The sequence below is a fragment of the Schistocerca serialis genome, chromosome 3, assembly GCF_023864345.2.
Source record: "Schistocerca serialis cubense isolate TAMUIC-IGC-003099 chromosome 3, iqSchSeri2.2, whole genome shotgun sequence".
Lineage (NCBI taxonomy): Eukaryota > Metazoa > Arthropoda > Insecta > Orthoptera > Acrididae > Schistocerca > Schistocerca serialis.
The window spans coordinates 1,088,791,069-1,088,813,736 of NC_064640.1; the positions used below are offsets into that span (position 1 = coordinate 1,088,791,069).

At 40.6% G+C, this 22,668-nt stretch overlaps 1 protein-coding gene across 1 annotated transcript in view; it reads left to right on the forward strand.

The window, feature by feature from the left end:
• The window catches only part of LOC126471395 (molybdenum cofactor biosynthesis protein 1-like), an 86,998-nt gene that overhangs the window by 29,957 nt on the left and 34,373 nt on the right, over nucleotides 1-22,668 (forward strand). Inside the window, exons 4-5 of the mRNA XM_050099520.1 lie at nucleotides 6,219-6,443; nucleotides 17,978-18,123. Of these exons, the coding sequence (XP_049955477.1) occupies nucleotides 6,219-6,443; nucleotides 17,978-18,123 (371 nt within the window). The remainder of the gene's footprint in view (nucleotides 1-6,218; nucleotides 6,444-17,977; nucleotides 18,124-22,668) is intronic.

Genomic DNA, 22,668 nt, shown 5'->3' on the forward strand with positions numbered 1-22,668 from the left:
GATAAATAGCCAAGATAGAGTCAGAAATATTGACCTTTTAAAACACAGCTAGCTCTTTAGTCACACAAAGTAATAAGTGCTGTCGACTGGGGATCTCAAATTGATTCCATATTTGTAGATTTCCAGAAGACTTTTTGAAACAGTTCCTCACAAGCATTTTCTAATCATATTGTGTGCCTATGGAGTATTGTCTGAGTTGTACAACTGGATGTGTGGTTTCCTGTCAGAAAGGTCACAGTTCATAGTAATTGATGGAAAATCGTCAAGTAAAAGAGAAGTGATATCTGACATTCCTCAAGGAAGTGTTATAGACCACCTGCTGTTGCCGATCTACATTAACAATTTAAGAGAGAATCTGAGCAGTCCTCTTAGATGATGCTATCATTTACAGTCTTGCAAATCATTTACTGTCTTTTAAAGTGATCAGATGATCAAAATGAACTGCAAAATGATTTAGGCTACCTATCCATATGATGCAAAAAGTGGTAACTGACCTTAAATAATAAAAATTGTTATGTCTTCTGCATGAGTAGTAAAAGGCATCTACTAAATTTTGTTTACATGATAATTCACACAGATCTAAAGGCTGTGAAGTCTACTGAATACTTAGGAATTACATTTACAAATAACTTAAATTGGAATGCTCACATAGATAATGCGGTGGGAAAGCAAACAAAAGACTGTGATTTAATAGTAAAACATTTAGAAGATTAGGATTACTAAAGAGACTATCTACAACTATACCTGTCTGTCCGCTTTTGGAGTATTCTGCATGGTGTGGGATCCGTACCAGATAGGACTGACAGAGGACATCATTTAAAAGTTCAAAGAAAGGCAGCTCATTTTGTATTATTGGGAAACAGGAAAGTGCATGCCACAGATATCACATGTGAATTGGGGTGGCAGTCATTAAAGCAAAAGCATTTTGCTGGAGCAGGTTCTTAAAATTTCAATCATCAACTTTCTCCTCCGAATGTGAAAATATTTTGTTAGAGCCCTCTTACATAGGGAAAAATGATCATTGTAATAAAATAAGAGAAATGAGAGCTTGTACGGAAATATTGAAGTGTTTGTTTTTCCGCAAATGCTGTAGGGGAGTGTAATGGTAGATAAATAGGTTGAGGGTGGTTCTCTGAACCCTCTGCCAGCATTTAATTGTGAATTACAGACTAGTCATGCAGATATAGATAATGTAGATAGGCTTTCAATATTGTGCACCGATTCTCTAATTTTATACATTGCTCAAATACTTTCGTGGCGCTTTGGAGTGACCCCTTTAAAATAACAATTTACCAGTCTTCTTAATATGTATTTTGGTCACGAGGTTGATAAGAAGTTACAACAATACTCTCTTATTACTCCCCAGTTTTGGTTTTTATTAATGAACAAAATCGCCGCAGTGTTCCATAACAATTACGGGCTGAAGTTTCCTGCTGATGGAACCAATATGATTTTCTGTGTTTCTGAGCATACAGGTTGTGTACGCTGTTTGGAGTCTGGTGTATGCTGAATCAAATGTTTTTATTGTTTTGATCTTCCATCTGAAGATTGGTTTCATGGAGTTGCCCATGCTAGCCTATCCTGTGTGACCCTCTTCACCTCTGCGTAACTACTGCAGCGTACAAAAACTTGAACTTGCCTACTGCAGTCAGTTTTTGGTCTCCTACACTTGTTACCCCCATTATATTCACAGATGACCACATATTGTGGAAATTGCATATTGTAATGTAGGATGCAATAATAACGTACGGAAAGTTTCTGTTGAAAATTACGAATTATTTAGGAATAAAGGAGATGGCTCACCAAAAGGCAGAAGCACTGTCTCATCGATAGGCACACGAACAAAAGGTATGTAGAATGAGATTTTCACTGTGCAGTGGAGTGTGCACTGATATGAAACTTCCTGGCGGATTAAAAGTGTGTGCCGGACTAAGAGTCAAACTTGGGACCTTTGCCTTTTGTGGGCAAGTGCTCTACCATCTGAGCCATCCATGCACGACTCACGACCCGTCCTCACAGCTTTACTTCCACCAGTACCTCGTCTTCTACCTTCCAGTGGGGTAGGATGGGGTGGGTTGAGGCAATGTGAGGGATGGAGAGAGATGGAAGGGGTTTGGAGGGAAGCATTTAGTGGCTCGTGGGAAAGTGGGGAGCCATCTGTGGGCTAGCTAGGGGTGCAGGTAGAGGGGTCAGGCGACAGACAGCTGGGCACTCATAGACTAGGGTGTGACGTAAGATAACAGCACACAACTAGCTGATTGGCGGGGGGGGGGGGAGGGGAGAGGGGTGGGGGAGTGGCATGTGTGTGTGGGGGGGGGGGGGGGTAGGGGGGCTGGTAGTTAACTTGGATTTAGGTCAGGAAGCAAAGGATGTGCTGTAAGTATGGCTACGAAAGTTGAGTATTCTTAAATAAGATCAGCTGGTGGCAATGTATTGGAAAGTAACTGGCACACAAAGTGCAATTGTGGCTCCTTTTTGTCTTTGTGAATTTTAAATAGTCTGCAGAGCAAATTGAATTAGGAGGATCAGGCATTTGTGTGGGTCTAGGAAAGTAAATTGTAGAGCCAGATAAAAGGCGCGCAAGACAGGAGGGGTACTACTGCTTATCACTGCTGTATCGTGCTACTAGTACGTGTCAGTGTGAGTGCACCGAGAGTGGTGTTGCCGTACATGCGTCTTTAAATTGGTCACCCACTGATCACTGCAGGCTGGCTGCTGGATGCCGTCTCTGGAAGCCAAGCATGTGGCGCGGTCCCTGCCGTGCCATCTGCTGGCGACTCGCACATATATAGGTGTGGAACAGTGCTGACTGTCTCTCTGTGTGATTCTAGTTTGTAATGTGCACATCAGTGTTCTGTCTTGTTGAGTCCTTAGAGGCATATTGTTCGGAGGTTATTATTAAAGCCATATTTGTGCGACTTGGATCACACTTCAGTATTACTTGGTTATTACATCACCACAAACATATGGACCGGGAATGTACATGCTTTGACAGTTTGCTACGTCTCTCTCTTCTAGGACTGACATGGTAGCTGCCTTGCATTTGTTAATGACTCTGACCTTGTCAACCAAAAACCAAATCTTAGTACAGTCATGATTTCCCTGAAGAGATTACATGACAGCAGAGACTTGTAAAATTGTGTTACCCATTTCTCTAGCCAGTGAAGATTCATTCTATACCTACAGATACAGTGTCATGTAGGAGTAGAACAGCAAGAAATACGTAGCTCCTCTAACCGTAATGACAGTTTATCACCTCCCAACACTACATGTGCCAATGTTTCAGTGCATTTTTGAATATGTTTGTTAACAGATTCATCAACACAACAAAAATTTACGATCTCAGTAGCATCTTATTTCTTAACTCATACTTTACTATTCATCAGAATCTTCATCGCTGCTCTTTGATTCGTCAGAGCTCCCTGCTGTACTTTGTTTTATTTCATAGTCAGAATTAGTTGAAATACCACCTACCGTATTTACTCAAATCTAAGCTGCACTCAAACCTGAAAAATGAGACTCGAAATAAAGGAAGGAAAAAAAAAAATTCCCGAATCTAAGCCGCACCTGAAATTTGAGACTCAAAGTTCAAGGGGAGAGAAAAGTTTTAGGCCGCACCTCCAAATCGAAACAAAGTCAGTCCATTGTAATATGATACAAAATTTAGGTCGAATGAATGACGATACAGCTACAGTAGTTTGGTTCGAGTCGAAAGCTTAGCACTTAAGCTTTACCAGGTAGCCTTTGCTATGTGTCAGGCGCTCCGTCCGTATTTATACTGGTACCCTTCCTTTTTCACGTGCTTCGTCTGGTTTGAATCAATTGCTTATTTTGCTTTGATCTGATAAGTGCTGTTTTCCTTGTTATAGGCGTTTATGTCACTCTAAGCTGTAAATACATTACTGTACTGTGTCATGCATTGTTTGTCGCATTCTGATAGTGCGTGTTTGTGGCCTGTCGTCGCTCGCGGCATGGCTTGCTTTTATGCACGCTACCACCGTCTACAATTTAAAAAAAAAAAAAAAAGAGAGGGAAATCGTCTCATTAGCGAAACAATGGCAAGAGACTATTTGTTGTCACTTACACTGCTGCTTTCTTTGATAATGATCAACAAGAACCAAATAATAGACTGCGTATGATAGAACATGTTCTGAACGAGAGTTAGGCGAAAATTTATCTCCATTTGAAAATCTTTGCGGCCGCTTCTTTAGTACATCAAATTCTGCACAGAAATTAGAGTCATCTTGGATATAAAAATCTAGTCAGTTGCCGTGCTTCATTTCTGACTGTATCACTATTAGGCATAAGAATAATACGAATATAAACATGACACGATACGTATATTCTTCCGCATTTGCTGTTGTCTCACTCTAGTTTCGTAGTTTATTAGGCAGACAGGATTTAAATAAGATAGCAGCAAACACGAAAGAATACGTGGCAACATGTTTATATTCGTATTACTCTTATGATGAAGAGAATACTGCATGTGATTCACATTTCATCAGGTTCCTATAAGCAACCATCTCTTCTCACAGGTAGGAAAAAATTCAGAACGTAGAGTTGGCCATATTGGCAAACATCCGAAACAGTCTTGCCAGTCGGATTTTCGTAATACATTGAAGTTCTGCTACATTCGAAGATGAACAATACGGAATTTATATTTACTTCGTTGGATAATGTATGAAAATTGTCTTCCACCTTTTTTTTTAATCTATTTACTGACGCAGAGGTTTTGGCGCCAGTATTTATCTTTGTGCCTACGAAGCATGCCTGTGTAGCGCTACATATATTCGATGGCAAAAGTTAGTTGTGGCAGCACCTACCAAAATTTTTCAGAACTTCCACTTGCTTTGCACTCGATTCTAAGCCGCAGGCGGTTTTTTGGATTACAAAAACCGGAAAAAATGCGGCTTAGATTTGAGTAAATATGGTACATCCTCTCCTTTGGATTCAACTTCTTAAGTATTATCTTTCAAGTCAACACCTGCTAATCTGTGAGACCGAAATGATGAGCCATACTACTCTATTTCACTGTGCCTGTTTGTTTCATTTATATAACATTTTATTCCATCATAGATGCTGCACTTACAGTTTCATATATGCATTGCAGCAGCAGACACAATAAAAGTAGCAATCAGCAGTGCTTGGTTTGTTGAATGGGTAAAAAATATGCCATTGTCCCAGTTCCACATATCCCCAAAATTTGATTCTCCCAAATTCTGTACTCTCTGAAATCGAATGTTTAATCCAAAGATGAAAGTGAACAAGTTTGATGCAGTATCGCTAATATTGTTTATTACTCATCTTGCTAAATGAAGTGCATACCGTGTCTTTTCTGAAAGGTAAGTAGAAGTAATGCACATACCAGTTTTCTAAAAACTTACATTGAGATTGTGCTCTCCTTCCTCTTGTACAAATTAGTAGAGCCCTTCGGATTACTCCACGATATGCCTCTTGGCAAGGTGGTAACGACAGTATTATGAAAAGGATAGATAGGCACTCACTGTATAGTGTAGATGTTGTGTTGCAGGCAGGGGGGGGGGGGGGGGGGGAAATACACCACCCATTAAACACGTAAGCTTTTGGTGCGTTGGAGTGGGGAAAAAGATTGGAGATGTATGTAGTTTAATTTTCGTAAGTTGTTAAGATGGTTAACAGCTTGGCATGCTAAGATAAATTCCCACATTCTCTAAAAAGAGAGAAAAAGATTAATTTTACAGAATCAGTGAGGTATACAAATATAACAGCAGACTTGTAGAACCATTATTTTGTAGGTTAGATTAGATTAGATTCAGCTTTTGTTCCAAGACCCAAAAAATGAGATGATTCTCGTGGGTGAGTAACATGCCAGAAAGTATAACATAAAAAATATAAAACATTTGAATACCCTGATCATTTGTCAGGAGATTGTCAAACTAGGTGAATACAATACAAACTGGAACAGCTAATATTTTCAGAATTGATACACTGTCAAACTGAAACATTGTTATGCACTATTAATAAATTTATCAAACAAAGAGTACATAATCTTGACTGTTATGACAAGGTGCTCTCAGAACTGAAATCTAACAGACATTCTTATTTAAGCTGGCCCAACAGCCACTGTTAAGATATTCATCTATAGAGTAGGATGAGTTGCCTATCAAAAAGTCTTTCAAACTCTGTTTAAATCATGCTTTATCTGATATCAAGTTTTTAATGGTGTCTTTCTTCCACAGATAAATTGTGTTGTAATGCGAGGTTTTAATGAAGATGAAGTGTGCAGTTTTGTGGAGTTAACAAAAGAGAAAAATGTTGATGTAAGATTTATCGAGTACATGCCTTCCAGCGGCAACAAATGGAATGATGGGAAGATGGTCTCATTTAGTGAAATGCTCCAAATAATTAGAAAGCAGTGGCCTGATTTTGATCCTCTTCCCAATGGGCCCAATGATACCTCAAAGGTACGTGCAGTATTACATATGAACATACATTGAAAATAATTTAATGTTTATGACTTACTACCAATCACAAGAATACTTCACATCTGCTGGTGGTATGAGAGATAGACTGGTTTAATTACATATTTCTCATCCCATTCAGTAAGTCTGTCCTGGCCTGGGTTTCTCTGCAGCTTTTCTGCAACTCTCCCCATTTCCTAAACCTTGACAATCCTTTTCTTTCTTCCCTTTTCCTTCCCCTTCATTGTTTCTGCCAGAAGAAGAAGCCACTGGCTCCGAAAGCTTGCACATTTCCATAACTTTAAGGGGAGTTAGAAGGGGAAAACATTCTTTTTCACTTTTTCGTGTTTTTATCTGATTATAAAATTTGCAATTTTCCAAATAAAATGATATGTATATTACTTATAAACTTGCGTGGGAAGTATTTTATTTTATTTTCTAAAATATAATCTACACCAGTTGAAAATGTTAAAATTTTTACATGCATTACTTCAAGACCTAATAAAATCGGTAATTTTTTATATACAGGGTAGTCCATTGATCGTGACCGGGCCAAATATCTCACGAAATAAGTGTCAAATGAAAAAACTACAAAGAACGAAATTTGTCTAGCTCGAAGGGGGAAACCAGCTGGTCCAATGGTTGGCCTGCTATAAGGCGCTGCCATTGCTCAAACTGATATCAACTGTGTTTTTTAAAATAGGAACCCCATTTTTTATTACATATTCGTGTAATACGTAAAGAAATATGAATGTTTTAGTTGGACCACTTTTTTCGGTTTGTGATAGATGGCGCTGTAATAGTCACAAACATATGTCTCATAATTTTAGACAAACAGTTGGTAACAGGTAGGTTTTTTAAATTAAAATACAGAACCTAGGTACATTTGAACATTTTATTTCGGTTGTTCCAATGTGATACATGTACCTTTGTGAACTTATCATTTCTGAGAACGCATGCTGTTACGGCGTGATTACCTGTGAATACCACATTAATGCAATAAATGCTCAAAATGTTGTCTGTCAACCTCAATGCCTTTGGCAATACGTGTAACGACATTCCTCTCAACAGTGAGTAGTTCGCCTTACGTAATGTTCGCACATGCATTGACAATGTACTGACGCATGTTGTCAGGCATTGTCGGTGGATCACGATAGCAAATATCCTTCAACTTTCCCCACAGAAAGAAATCCGGGGACGTCAGATCCGGTGAACGTGCGGGCCATGGTATGGTGCTTTGACGACCAATCCACCTGTCATGAAATGTGCTGTTCAATACTGCTTCAACCACATGCAAACTATGTGCTGGACATCCATCATGTTGGAAGTACATCGCCATTCTGTCATGCAGTGAAACATCTTGTAGTAACATTGGTAGAACATTACGCAGGAAATCAGCATACATTGCACCATTTAGATTGCCATGGATAAAATGGGGGCCAATTAACCTTCCTCCCTTAATGCCACACCATACATTAACCTGCCAAGGTCGCTGCTGTTCCACTTGTCGCTGCCATCGTAGATTTTCCGTTGCCCAATAGTGCATATTATGGCGGTTTAGGTTACCGCTGTTGGTGAATGATGCTTCATCGCTAAATAGAAGACATGCAAAAAATCTTTCATCGTCTCGTAATTTCTCTTGTGCCCAGTGGCAGAACTGTACATGACATTCAAAGTCATCGGCATGCAATTCCTCGTGCATAGAAATATGGTACGGGTGCAATCGATGTTGATGTAGCATTCTCAACACCGACGTTTTTGAGATTCCCAATTCTCGCGCAATTTGTCTGCTACTGATGTGTGGATTAGCTGCCCCAGCAGCTAAAACACCTACTAGGGCATCATCATTTGTTGCAGGTCGTGGTTGATGTTTCACATGTGACTGGACACTTCCTGTTTCCTTAAATAATGTAACTATCCGGCGAATGGTCCCGACACTTCAATGATGTTGTCCAGGATACCGAGCAGCATACATAGCACACGCCCCTTGGGCATTTTGATCACAATAGCCATACATCAACACGATATTGACCTTTTCCGCAATTGGTAAACTGTCCATTTTAAAACGGGTAATGTATCACGAAGCAAATACCGTCCACACTGGCGGAATGTTATGTGATACCACATACTTATATGTTTGTGACTATTACAGCAGATGACCGGAGTGGCTGAGCGGTGCTAGGCACTACAGTCTCGAAACGCGCGACCGCTACGGTCACAGGTTCGAATCCTGCCTTGGGCATGGATGTGTGTAATGTCCTTAGGTTAGTTAGGTTTAAGTAGTTCTAAGTTCTAGGGGACTGATGACCTCAGAAGTTAAGTCCCATAGTGCTCAGAGCCATTTGAACCATTTTTGACTATTACAGCCCCATCTATCACAAAGTGAAAAAGTGGTCCAGCTAAAACATTCACATTTCTTTACGTACTACATGAATATGTAATAAAAAATGGGGTTCCTATTTTTAAAGAATGCAGTTGATATGAGTTTGACCTATGGCAGTGCCATCTAGCAGGCCAACCATAGCGCCATCTGGTTTCTCCCTTCAAGCTAGACGAATTTCGTTCTTTGTAGTTTTTTCATTTCATGCTTATTTCGTGAGATATTTGGCCCGGTCACTATCAATGGACTACCCTGTAGAAAGCTGTGGATTGCTGTGTTATAAAGGTTAAATTATGTGTTTGTATTGGTAGCACTGTCAAAAATAGTATCGTATCTTTTCATAGTATAAACATGCTTTGTATATCGAAGTGCTAACGTTTTTCCGAGGAAAAGTGACGAATAGACTGGTAAATCTCTCAAAAAGTATTTCTCCAAAATGAAGTGTTTTTAAGAAATGTGGGTTTCATGGTAATAAATTTTTGAATAAAGAGAAACATTGTGTTCAGCATGTGGTGTGTGAAGTTACAGACAATGAAATACTGGCAAACTCATGAGTATCTAGAGAAACACCCATTAGTGCTTCGAAGATTAAAATAAAACATAGTGATAACACAGTTATCTCAAAACAAAACTCATGTAAACGGTAGGTTAGGTTATATTCTGATACATTTACACATCCTAACAGGGGTGTTATGTGAATGTGTATGCTGTATGTATGTGGAGGGCCAGTTAGTTTACATGAAGACATTAAGGTATCAAATGGACTAGCCAGGAAACTTATCATTAATTCTGCCAGTTGTAAATACACTCATTCATTTTGGAATTCTGATAAGTGTAAAGATAATTATTTTGACATAAATGTTAGGTGGTTTTATGGATTGAGAGCTATTGGCAAAGGACACACTGCAGCAGAAACAATGTGTTTCGTGATGTATATGCCACACCCACTTTGTAAAATGGACAAGTATGCAGGATTTATTGGAGCTGCTGTGAAATTCACTGCATGTGAGTCAATTAAGGGTGCTGCAAATGAAGCTGCTGAAATAAACGATGGTATGATTGACATAGCTTTTGGGGCACTTGGTAGAAGCGCAGCTGCAGTTCTAAGAATTCTGTTGCTACAGTGACCAGTGTGGATACTGGAAAGCTAATAGATTTCCAGATTTTAACCAAACATTGTTATAAGTATAAATCAGGGAATGAAGAAGGGCATATCTGTGACAGAAATTATGAAGGACAACTAGTCGTACGGAGGCCTGTGCAGCTGTTGAAATTTATAATCGATCTGTAAACTAAAGGGGAGTGTGTTACACTAAGTTCTTAGGTTATGCAGACTCAAATTCGTATAACAGTGTAGTAGCCACTCAGCCTTATGGTGAGAAGTTTATCACAGAACTGGAATGAGTTGGTCATGTCCTGAAGAGGATGGGTACCAGATTGAGGAAGTTGAAACAAAGTTTGAGAGACAAGAAACTTTCAGGTGGTAAGACCATAAGAAGCAGGCTGACAGACAAAATGATTGATGAAGTACAACAGTATTATGAGATTGCCATTAGAAATAATACTGAGGATTTGTTGAAAATGAAGCAGGCAGTATGGGCTACCTTCTTCCAGAGACTGTCAGCTGATGATAAACCAGTACACCATCTTTGCCCTCCTAGATCTGGTTCATGGTGCAATTACCGCAATGCCCAGTACTCAAACAGGTCATACAGCCATAAACATTCTATCCCAGCAGCAGTTGTGGATATCATAAAACCTGTTTACAGAGACCTGGCAATCCTGAATTATTGAAGAAGTGTCTGCATTGTCAGACTCAAAATCCCAATGAGTCGTTCAATAATCTTATTGTGTCATGACAGAAGGTTGTATACATGGAAGAACCCTGGAGATACTAAAAGGTATCAGATAGATTATATAATGGTAAGACAGAGATTTAGGAACCAGGTTTTAAATTGTAAGACATTTCCAGGGGCAGATGTGGACTCTGACCACAATCTATTGGTTATGACCTGTAGATTAAAACTGAAGAAACTGCAAAAAGGTGGGAATTTAAGGAGATGGGACCTGGATAAACTAAAAGAACCAGAGGTTGTACAGAGATTCAGGGAGAGCATAAGGGAGCAATTGACAGGAATGGGGGAAATAAATACAGTAGAAGAAGAATGGGTAGCTTTGAGGGATGAAGTAGTGAAGGCAGCAGAGGATCAAGTAGGTAAAAAGACGAGGGCTAGTAGAAATCCTTGGGTAACAGAAGAAATATTGAATTTAATTGATGAAAGGAGAAAATATAAAAATGCAGTAAGTGAAACAGGCAAAAAGGAATACAAACGTCTCAAAAATGAGATCGACAGGAAGTGCAAAATGGCTAAGGAGGGATGGCTAGAGGACAAATGTAAGGATGTAGAGGCCTATCTCACTAGGGGTAAGATAGATACCGCCTACAGGAAAATTAAAGAGACCTTTGGAGATAAGAGAACGACTTGTATGAATATCAAGAGCTCAGATGGAAACCCAGTTGTAAGCAAAGAAGGGAAAGCAGAAAGGTGGAAGGAGTATATAGAGGGTCTATACAAGGGCGATGTACTTGAGGACAATATTATGGAAATGGAAGAGGATGTAGATGAAGATGAAATGGGAGATATGATACTGCGTGAAGAGTTTGACAGAGCGCTGAAAGACCTGAGTCGAAACAAGGCCCCCGGAGTAGACAATATTCCATTGGAACTACTGACGGCCGTGGGAGAGCCAGTCCTGACAAAACTCTATCATCTGGTGAGCAAGATGTATGAAACAGGCGAAATACCATCAGATTTCAAGAAGAATATAATAATTCCAATCCCAAAGAAAGCAGGTGTTGACAGATGTGAAAATTACCGAACTATCAGCTTAATAAGTCACAGCTGCAAAATACTAACACGAATTCTTTACAGACGAATGGAAAAACTAGTAGAAACCAACCTCGGGGAAGATCAGTTTGGATTCCGTAGAAACACTGGAACACGTGAGGCAATACTGACTTTACGACTTATCTTAGAAGAAAGATTAAGGAAAGGCAAACCTACGTTTCTAGCATTTGTAGACTTAGAGAAAGCTTTTGACAATGTTGACTGGAATACTCTCTTTCAAATTCTAAAGGTGGCAGGGGTAAAATACAGGGAGCGAAAGGCTGTTTACAATTAGTACAGAAACCAGATGGCAGTTATAAGAGTCGAGGGACATGAAAGGGAAGCAGTGGTGGGGAAGGGAGTAAGACAGGGTTGTAGCCTCTCCCCGATGTTGTTCAATCTGTATATTGAGCAAGCAGTAAAGGAAACAAAAGAAAAATTTGGAGTAGGTATTAAAATTCATGGAGAAGAAATAAAAACTTTGAGGTTCGCCGATGACATTGTAATTCTGTCGGAGACAGCAAAGGACTTGGAAGAGCAGTTGAATGGAATGGACAGTGTCTTGAAAGAAGGATATAAGATGAACATCAACAGAAGCACAACAAGGATAATGGAATGTAGTCTAATTAAGTCGGGTGATGCTGAGGGAATTAGATTAGGAAATGAGGCACTTAAAGTAGTAAAGGAGTTTTGCTATTTGGGGAGCAAAATAACTGATGATGGTCAAAGTAGAGAGGATATAAAATGTAGGCTGGCAATGGCAAGGAAAGCGTTTCTGAAGAAGAGAAATTTGTTAACATCCAGTATAGATTTAAGTGTCAGGAAGTCACTTCTGAAAGTATTCATATGGAGTGTCGCCATGTATGGAAGTGAAACATGGACGATAAATAGTTTGGACAAGAAGAGAATAGAAGCTTTCGAAATGTGGTGCTACAGAAGAATGCTGAAGATTAGATGGGTAGATCACATAACTAATGAGGAAGTATTGAATAGGATTGGGGAGAAGAGAAGTTTGTGGCACAACTTGACCAGAAGAAGGGATCGGTTGGTAGGACATGTTCTGAGGCATGAAGGGATCACCAATTTAGTATTGGAGGGCAGCGTGGAGGGTAAAAATCGTAGAGGGAGACCAAGAGATGAATACACTAAGCAGATTCAGAAGGATGTAGGTTGCAGTAGGTACTGGGAGATGAAAAAGCTTGCACAGGATAGAGTAGCATGGAGAGCTGCATCAAACCAGTCTCAGGACTGAAGACCACAACAACAACAACATTGTGTCAGTGTCATCGTAACTGCCATCTGGGTCACGTCTGCTGTGCAGCGAGCTATGCTAATTTAAGTATTAACTCTATTTTTCTTACTTGTCACTTCTTTTTCCGAGTGTTTTTGCTTTTAGGAAGCTTTAATTGTCGGGTGCTAGTAATAGTGTTCCATAGATTTCGTGTTTGTTTTGAATACAGTCAGAGAGAGTCCGTTTAGTCAGCCATAGTGCCAGTAGTGCTAGTGTTTGTTTTCAATACAGTCCAGAGACAGGTAGTGCTATTTTCATTGTTTTCTACAGGAAGTGTCTAGTAACCACAGTTTAGTCAACTATCAGCCGCCTTTAGTGAATTAGCAGTCTAGTTATAAGTTGATTAACTCTCTACAGTAAATTGATTTCTTAGGATGGATAGGATGTGTGACTGCTGTGTACCGACACAGGAGGAGCTGGCCACTGTTCGCGAACAGCTGAATGTATTGAAGCCGCGGTTAGCCATCTTCAGGCTGCTGCCTCAGAGTGTAGCAGCAGTGGGGAGTCTGGTGCATTGCATGGTACACCCCAGGTGTTACATGCTTCACCCACTGACCCTGCTGTCAAGACATCTTTGCGGGTACCGGGCGCAGTTGGGCCACCCTCTTCCCAAGGGGAGTGGCGGGTTCAGCGGCATTCGTGGCGCATGAGGCGGAGGGTCAGTGTGGAGGCTGGCCGTGTGGCATCGCCCGTTCTGCCTGTGAGTGGACATGTGGCCACTCCTTCAGCAAGGTCCGAGCAGGCACATGGGGGGAGGGGTATATTAGTTATTGGGAGCTCCAACGTTAGGCGGGTGATGGAGCCCCTTAGGGAAATAGCGGAAAGGTCGGGGAAGAAGGTCAGTGTTCACTCTGTCTGCTTGCCAGGGGTCTCATCCGTGATGTGGAGGAGGCCGTGCTGGCAGTGATAGAGAGCACTGGGTGCACCCGACTGCAAATTGTTGCTCATGTCGGCACCAATGACTCCTGCCGTCTGGGTTCAGAGGTCATCCTCAGTTCGTACAGGTGGTTAGAGGAGTTGGTGAAGGCGGAAAGCCTCGTGGGGTGGAATCTGAGCTAGCTATTTGTTGTATCATTCCCAGAACCGATAGTGGTCCTCTGGTTTTGAGCCGAGTGGAAGGCTTAAACCAGGGGCTCAGACAATTCTGCGGAGATCTGGGGTGCAAATTTCTCGACCTCCGCTATCTGGTGGAGAAATGTAGGGTCCTCCTGAATAGGTCACGCATGCACTACATGCAGGAAGTGGCTACAAGTGTAGCGGAGTATGTGTGGAGTGCAGATGTGGGTCTTTTAGGTTAGAGAACTCCCTCCCTAGGCCCGACAAGACACCTCCTGAGATGCGGCAAGGTAGGAATAGACAAAATGCAGCAGGGAATAACAATATTAATGTGCTAATAGTAAACTGCAGGAGCGTCTATAGAAAGGTCCCAGAACTGCTCTCATTAATAAACGGTCACAATGCCCACATAGTACTAGGGACAGAAAGTAGGCTGAAACCAGATGTAAACAGTAATGAAATTCTAAACTCAGATTGGAATGTATACCGCAGAGACAGGCTGGACAGTGAAGGGGGAGGCATGTTTAAAGCGATAAGAAGTGCAATAGTATCGAAGGAAATTGACGGAGATCCGAAATGTAAAATAATTTGGGTGAAGGTCATGGTTAAAGCAGGCTCAGACATGGTAATTGGATGTCTCTATAGGCCCCCTGGCTCAGCAGCTGTTGTGGCTGAGCACCTGAAGGATAATTTGGAAAATATTTCAAGTAGATTTGCCCACCATGTTATAGTTCTGGGTGGAGATTTTAATTTGCCGGATATAGACTGGGAGACTCAAACTTTCATAACGGGTGGCAGGGACAAAGAATCCAGTGAAATTTTTTAAGAGCTTTATCTGAAAACTACCTTGAGCAGTTAAACAGAGAACTGACTTGTGGTGATAACATATTAGACCTTCTAGTGACAAACAGACCTGAACTATTTGAAACAGTTAACGCAGAACAGGTAATCAGTGATCATAAAGCGGTTACTGCATCGATGATTTCAGCCGTAAATAGAAATATTAAAAAAATGTACGAAGATTTTTCTGGTTAGCAAAAGTGACAAAAATCAGATATCAGAGTACCTAACGGCTCAACACAAAAGTTTTGTTTTAAATACAGATAGTGTTGAGGATCAGTGGACAAAGTTCAAAACCATCGTACAATATGCGTTAGATGAGTATGTGCCAAGCAAGATCATAAGAGATGGAAAAGAGCCAGCGTAGTACAACAACCGAGTTAGAAAACTGCTGCGGAAGCAAAGGGAACTTCACAGCAAACATAAACATAGCCAACACCTTGCAGACAAACAAAAATTACGCGAAGCGAAATGTAATGTGAGGAGGGCCATGTGAGAGGCGTTAAATGAATTCGAAAGTAAAGTTCTATGTACTGACTTGGCAGAAAATCCTAAGAAATTTTGCTCTTATGTCAAAGTGGTAGGTGGATCAAAACAAAATGTCCAGACACTCTGTGACCAAAAAGATACTGAAACAGAGGATGATGGACTGAAGGCCGAAATACTAAATGTCTTTTTCCAAAGCTGTTTCACAGAGGAAGATTGCACTGTAGTTCCTTCTCTAGATTGTCGCACAGACGACAAAATGGTAGATATTGAAATAGATGACAGAGGGATAGAGAAACAATTAAAATCACTCAAAAGTGGAAAGGCCGCTGACCTGATGGGATACCAGTTCAATTTTACACAGAGTATGCGAAGGAACTTGCCCCCCTTCTTGCAGCAGTGTACCGTAGGTCTCTACAAGAGCGTAGCGTTCCAAAGAATTGGAAAAGGGCACAGGTCATCCCCGTTTTCAAGAAGGGACGTCGAACAGATGTGCAGAACTACAGACCTATATTTCTAACGTCGATCAGTTGTAGAATTTTAGAACATGTATTATGTTTGAGTATTAAGACTTTTCTGTAAACTAGAAATCTACTCTGTAGGAATCAGCATGGGTTTCGAAAAAGACGATCGTGTGAAACCCAGCTCGCGCTATTCGTCCACGAGACTCAGAGGGCCATAGACACGGGTTCCCAGGTAGATGCTGTGTTTCTTGACTTCCGCAAGGCGTTCAATACAGTTCCCCGCAATCATTTAATGAACAAAGTAAGAGCATATGGACTATCAGACCAATTATGTGATTGGATTGAAGAGTTGCTAGATAACAGAACGCAGCCTGTCATTCTCAATGGAGAGAAGTCTTCCGAAGTAAGAGTGATTTCAGGTGTGCTGCAGGGGAGTGTCGTAGGACCGTTGCTATTCACAATATACATAAATGACCTTGTGAATGACATCAGAAGTTCACTGAGGCTTTTTGCGGATGATGCTGTGGTATATCGAGAGGTTGCAACAATGGAAAATTGCACTGAAATGCAGGATGATCTGCAGCGAATTGATGCATGGTGCAGGGAATGGCAATTGATTCTCAATGTAGACAAGTGTAATGTGCTGCGAATACATAGAAAGAAAGATCCCATATCATTTAGCTACAATATAGCAGGTCAGCAATTGGAAGCAGTTAATTCCATAAATTATCTGGGAGTATGCATTAGGAGTGATTTAAAATGGAATGATCATATAAAGTTGATCGTCGGTAAATCAGATGCCAGACTGAGATTCATTGGAAGAATCCTAAGGAAATGCAATCCCAAAACAAAGGAATTTCGTTACAGTACACTTGTTCGCCCACTGTTTGAATACTGCTCAGCAGTGTGGGATCCGTACCAGATAGGGTTGATAGAAGAGATAGAGAAGATCCAACAGAGAGCAGCATGCTTCGTTATAGGATCATTTAGTAATCATGAAAGCATTACGGATATGTTAGATAAACTCCAGTGGACGACTCTGCGGGAGAGACGCTCAGTAGCTCGGTATGGGCTTTTGTTGAAGTTTCGAGAACATACCTTCACTGAAGAGTCAAGCAGTATATTGCTCCCTCCTACGTATATCTCATGAAGAGACCATGAGGATAAAATGAGAGAGATTAGAGCCCGCACAGAGGCATACCGACAATCCTTCTTTCCACGAACAATACGAGACTGGAATAGAAGGGAGAACCAATAGAGGTACGCAAGGTACCCTACACCGTCAGGTGGCTTGAGGAGTATGGATGTAGATGTAGATGTAGACCAAAAAATGTTTTTCTTGTAATGAAGACACTAAAGTGGGGGTCAGTCATGCTGTTATTGCTTTTAATGATGGCAACATTGGTAGCGTGAAAGTGCTACAACATATGGGAATTAATTCTGGAGCAAACTGCATCAGAGAATTTGAATGGATGGACACGGTTTGCAATGGTAAAGCAGAGTATGCAGCACAGTTGGCCACTACGGAGTCCAGAAAGAAGAAAACAAAAAAAACTTAAAAAAGATCAAGAGGATGATATACAGTATGGTGCAGGGTGCTTCTGAGTGACTAAAAATAAAATGTTAAGCATATATTGAGTTACAGTCTATTAAAACTTTAAAAACTCTTCCTGAAAATTTACATTTTCTCTTGCATTTTTCCCTAAATCTCAGAAACTAGTTCAAGTAGCGAATTCAAATTTTCAGGGAGTAATGACATACGTATCCTGAGTCTTCTGAACTAAAAGAAGAACATAATGTTATGTATAAATAAAATTATTTAGAATAACATACAAAAAAGTACACAAAATTTTAACTGTGTAATTAAAAAATTGTATTTCCAAAAGCAGTGGCTGAAATGCAATTATTGTAAGACTCAGAACATATAGTTTAATGTCCTGTAAAAGTTTCTTGTCAATGGCTACAGTTGTTCCTGAAGTACGGGGAAGTTAAGTCACTTAATTTAACATTGTCAGGATAGGGCGTTCAAACTCCCCTTAATGCACATTTTCTCCTTCCTCCACTTGGTGAGCAACACATTTATAGTATTTTCACAACAGCAGTAGCTATTTTCTTACAATTTCTTTTTGCAGGCATACCATGTCCCGGGCTTCAAGGGACGTGTGGGATCTATTACCTCAATGAGTGAACACTTCTGTGGCACGTGCAACCGTTTACCGATAACAGCTGATGGCAATTTGAAGGTGTGTCTCTTTGGGAATTCAGAGATATCTCTCAGGTGAGTGATGAAACATAGAATAATCATGTCCAAGTGAAAATTCATGCAAGGAAACCATAAAATTACTAGAAGACTGACAGACTGATCAGTATTTTACCTTCAGGAGGTGAAATTCCAAAACTTCTTATAGACACATTTGTTCCTCTTGTCCTCACATTAGTTGTGGAGTCCGAGTGACCTTTCAGACCTTCAGAAACTTATCCCTCTTTCCTCTCTCATGAAGGAACTGATAGTTCCAAATGCTGAGTATAGAATAATACTTTCAAACTGTTTGCCATGCACATTAGGTATGTGGTTGGTATATGGAAGAGATAAACTGCAGTTAAATCCAGCAGGTATGAAATGAGTAATCTTTTCTTGAAGTTTTCAGCTTGCACCCTCCTCCCTCCCAGACATACAAACCAGATACCTCTAGCTAAATAATTTGTGAGTATATATAATTTGCCTCTGTCAACATCATGTTACACTAACATATTTGTGAGATTAAATTAAAGGAAAGTAATCAGGACTGGAAATTATGTGAAGACATTTTTAGCTACGTCCCTAGGTTGTAATAAAGTTAACACAGTATTTCTGTCCATGTGATGGTAACTATGATTCGCCAGCCACCGTTGCCGAGCGGTTCTAGGCGCTTCAGTCCAGAACTGCGCGACTGCTACGGTCGCAGGTTTGAATCGTGCCTTGGCTCAGATGTTAAGTCCCATAGTGCCCAGAGCCATTTGAACTGTGATTCATGATTATCAGAGTCTATATGTTCCAAATAAAAATTGGAACGTCATGTGTATAAATGTACAAATTATTAGACAATGGGACCAACAACTGACACTTTTAAATTGATGACTAGACTAAGAGATTAATAATAGGAAAAAAACTGCAAGATACTTGGCGATAAGTTTGTTTCAGGACAAGGTAAGGGGGGTGGGGGGTGGGAAGAATCAGCTCTCTCTTTGTGAGCATACCAGAAATCCTTTATCAACCGAAGGTAAAATAAGATATAAAAATACAGGGTCAAACAATTAATTTAAGTATCTTAAAAACCAAATGACTAATAAAATTGGAAGCTAAGAAAAGTAAGTTCGTAGTAAGTAGGGTGAAACACAGGGGGCTGCAACATATTGCCATTGTTGTTTGACTTGTCTATCAAAGAAAAAAGAAATGGATCGAAACAAAATAAAAGTGAGAATGGAAATGTATCAGAAGCAGATAGGAATAAGCAAGGAACATATTCTTTAATAAAAAAAAAAAAAAAAAAACTGACATGTGAGGCAGATTTTCCTACAATTTTATGTTCAAAGCACAGCAGTCTGTGAAAGCAAAATATTTATGACATTGAAAAAAGAAAATCAGTGAGTGAAAAGTGTGTGTAGGTGAATTGTGGTGAAAGATTGGATATTGGAACTTCTGTTAGGCTGCCCAGTATTAGTTAACTTGGTAGTAAAGGAGCAAGTTTGCAAGGGCAGATAACTGTTTGACTACGTAAAATAGAGTGGGAGTATGGAAAAGCTAGTCCAAGATAGGATGAAAAAGATAACAGCAACTTAAAAAATGAACTGATAAGTTACCATGAACCCCATTCCAATCTAGTGAATGCAGTGGTTGACAATATCTTGTGACATTCACCTATAAGGCTCAAACAATAATTCAATAATTGCTAAATAAAAATACAAAATGTTGACAAGACTGTATCTAAGCTGTCACTCTCTTTTGAAACAAGGGTGTTTAAACCAACAAACACGCAGGAAAGCAGGGACAACTCGCACACTAGAGAAGGATGGGCAGTATCATTGAAGGAGTGAGCATAAACCATGTGGAATATGTGTGGTACAAGAAGGGGGGGGGGGAAAAAAAAAAAAAAAAAAAAAAAAAAAAAAAAAAAAAAAAAAAAGAAGAAGAAGAAGAAGAAGAAGAAGAAGAAGAAGAAGAAGAAGAGGAAAAATGTTGATCTGCAAACAAGGGAATAAAAATTTTCCACGTGAAGAGACAATATGGTACTGTGCTGATGAGTGTGTACAAGTGGTGATGTACAATATACATTGATAAAGGAACTCTGCATTGGGCCCAGAAGACCACGCAATGCTCTTCGAGAGATGTCCTCTACTATATATCTATGGAGAGTTAGGGGGTCAGTATACAACTCTCCAGGCTGTTATCAACTTCCAGAAGTTGAAGACACTACTTCTCACTTGAGTATCTCCTCAGCTGGAACTACAAGCAGAGTGTACCCTATTCCAGTCTGTCCACCGAGCAGAATTTCCCGGCTCTACAAGGAATTGAACCTGATCCCTTTCTATGGCACGCCTGTGGCATACTGACTGCATGGCTGTGGCAAGAGTCATAATATATACTTGTGAACAATTGAGTTATAATTATTCTGTTTATTGGGGAGAGAGTATGTATATTGCCACTGTGAATGAAACAGTTTAGTGTATCATATCTGGAATGTATTCAGACCTCGTACTTGTTGTGTGAGAGCGCAGTGTCTTAGACACTTGTAGTGTTTGTCTTAGCATGTACTAACTGGTGTGCCTTACTTTCTAGTATTTTTAATTGTATATCATTACTGGTGCCTCTGGCACTTTTGTGTTGCAATAGCAATAGCTTGCAATAGCAAACATTGAGTAAACCATGGTTTTTGGATTAGAAGTAGAGGTCAGCTGGATTGACATTGGGAATAGAGTGATGGGAAGTGGACAATAAGCAGTTATATCGAATGGTGCATTATTTGATATGTTAAGGTTAATTACAAAATGTGAATTGGAGAATTTTTCACGTTGAGCAGAAGTAAGTTTACAGGACCAGGTGTCAAATTACACATGATCAGTGTGAATCCCTATAGTCAGCGTGAACACTGGCACACAGAATAATTTATAGGTAGCCTTGCTGTATATAAAAAATCAGATTTGTGCTGAACTGTCATAAACAAACTGTCACTTCTCTGGAATAAATAGACTCTGATTTGTTAATTACATCTGTGTAAATGAAAAATATAGGAAAACATAGATTGCTGCTTACTGTAAAGGAGACATGTTACACTGTAGACAGGCACAATTAAAAAGGCACTTACACAAAGCTTTCGGCCACAGCCTTCATCAGCAAAAGAGATACAGAGAAACACACACATTCATACACACAGGCAAGCACATGTCACACACATATGACTGCCAACTCCAGCAGCTTGCCCCTAGCTGCTGGACTTGGCAGTTTTTTTTTTCTCTGTGTGTGTGCAGGGAAAGATAGATCACTATTTACCATAAAGAAAACAAAGTTGCACCAGGCACAACACACAAGCATTCATTACGTATCCTGTTTCAGACCTCACACCCTCCATTTTTAACTTAGCGCGTGCCTTTCGGCTTCCTCTCATTGTGTCTAGGCTGTCTTGTCTAGACACAACAATTTTTGGCGACGAGTCAACGGAAAGGGTCTTGTCCTTTCTAATTGCTTACATTTACTTGTGTCATGTCTTCGCCAGATGTACTGTCCGAATTTTATCGCTTGCAGAATCAGCAGACGCAGGCGTTATTGGATGCCCTTGGACAGCTCGTCCAGGGTCAACGTGAACTGCACAACGATGCGGCAGCCGCCGCTCTACCACTACCGCAGCCACAACTCACAGTTGCACCGCCTTTTAGGCCGTTTGACCCAGCTAAGGAAACATGGACGGAGTGGTCACGCCAGTTTGGATTTCATCTCGCCGCCTACAGAATTCAAGGTAACGAGCGGCAGCCTCATTTATTGGCGTGTGTAGGGGTGCAAACGTACCGTGTGATAGTGAAATTATTTCCCCGACGCGACGTAGCAACTCTGTCCTACGGAGAACTTTTGTCTGCTTTAGATGCCTATTTCAAGGAAACAGTTAATGTAGTTGCAAAAAGGTATACGTTCTTTCGTACAAAATGTACGGCTGGTCAAACTAATAGGGAGTAGGTTGCAACATTGCAAGGCCTTACAAGGGATTGTGCTTTTGAGTGTGAATGTGGACTCCCTTATTCAGATACAATGGTCCGTGATGCAATTGCACAGAACGTTTCTGATGTTCGTATACGGGAACAGATTTTGAAACTAGTTAATCCCTCCCTTCAGCAAGTGATAGACATATTAGATAGACAAGACACGCTTGACTTTGCTCAGGAATCATTTGCAACTTCGCCAGCCGTGTGTAACATTAACCGGCCCGCCGGGCGCTCTGCACGGCCCGGTAAACTGCCCTCGCGCACGTCCACGCAGCTGCCGCTACGCTCTAAACCAGGTGTGCCGTGACAGCATACAACTGCAGTGAAATCATGCCCGCGGTGTGCTACTAGACATTCGCGTGAAAATTGCCCGGCACGCCAAGCTATTTGCTTTTTCTGTAATAAGAAAAGACATGTTCAAAGTGTTTGCCAGAAAAAGCTCAGATCAGACAATCACAACCATTCCAGGCCTTTTGCTTCGCGCTGGAATCGAACCAAGGACACTCGGGCTCGTGGACCTTCGCCCATGGACATTCATGTAGTGAATTCCACCCCGTCCAGTGCCACTTTCTCAAACAGTGACAGTGTTCGT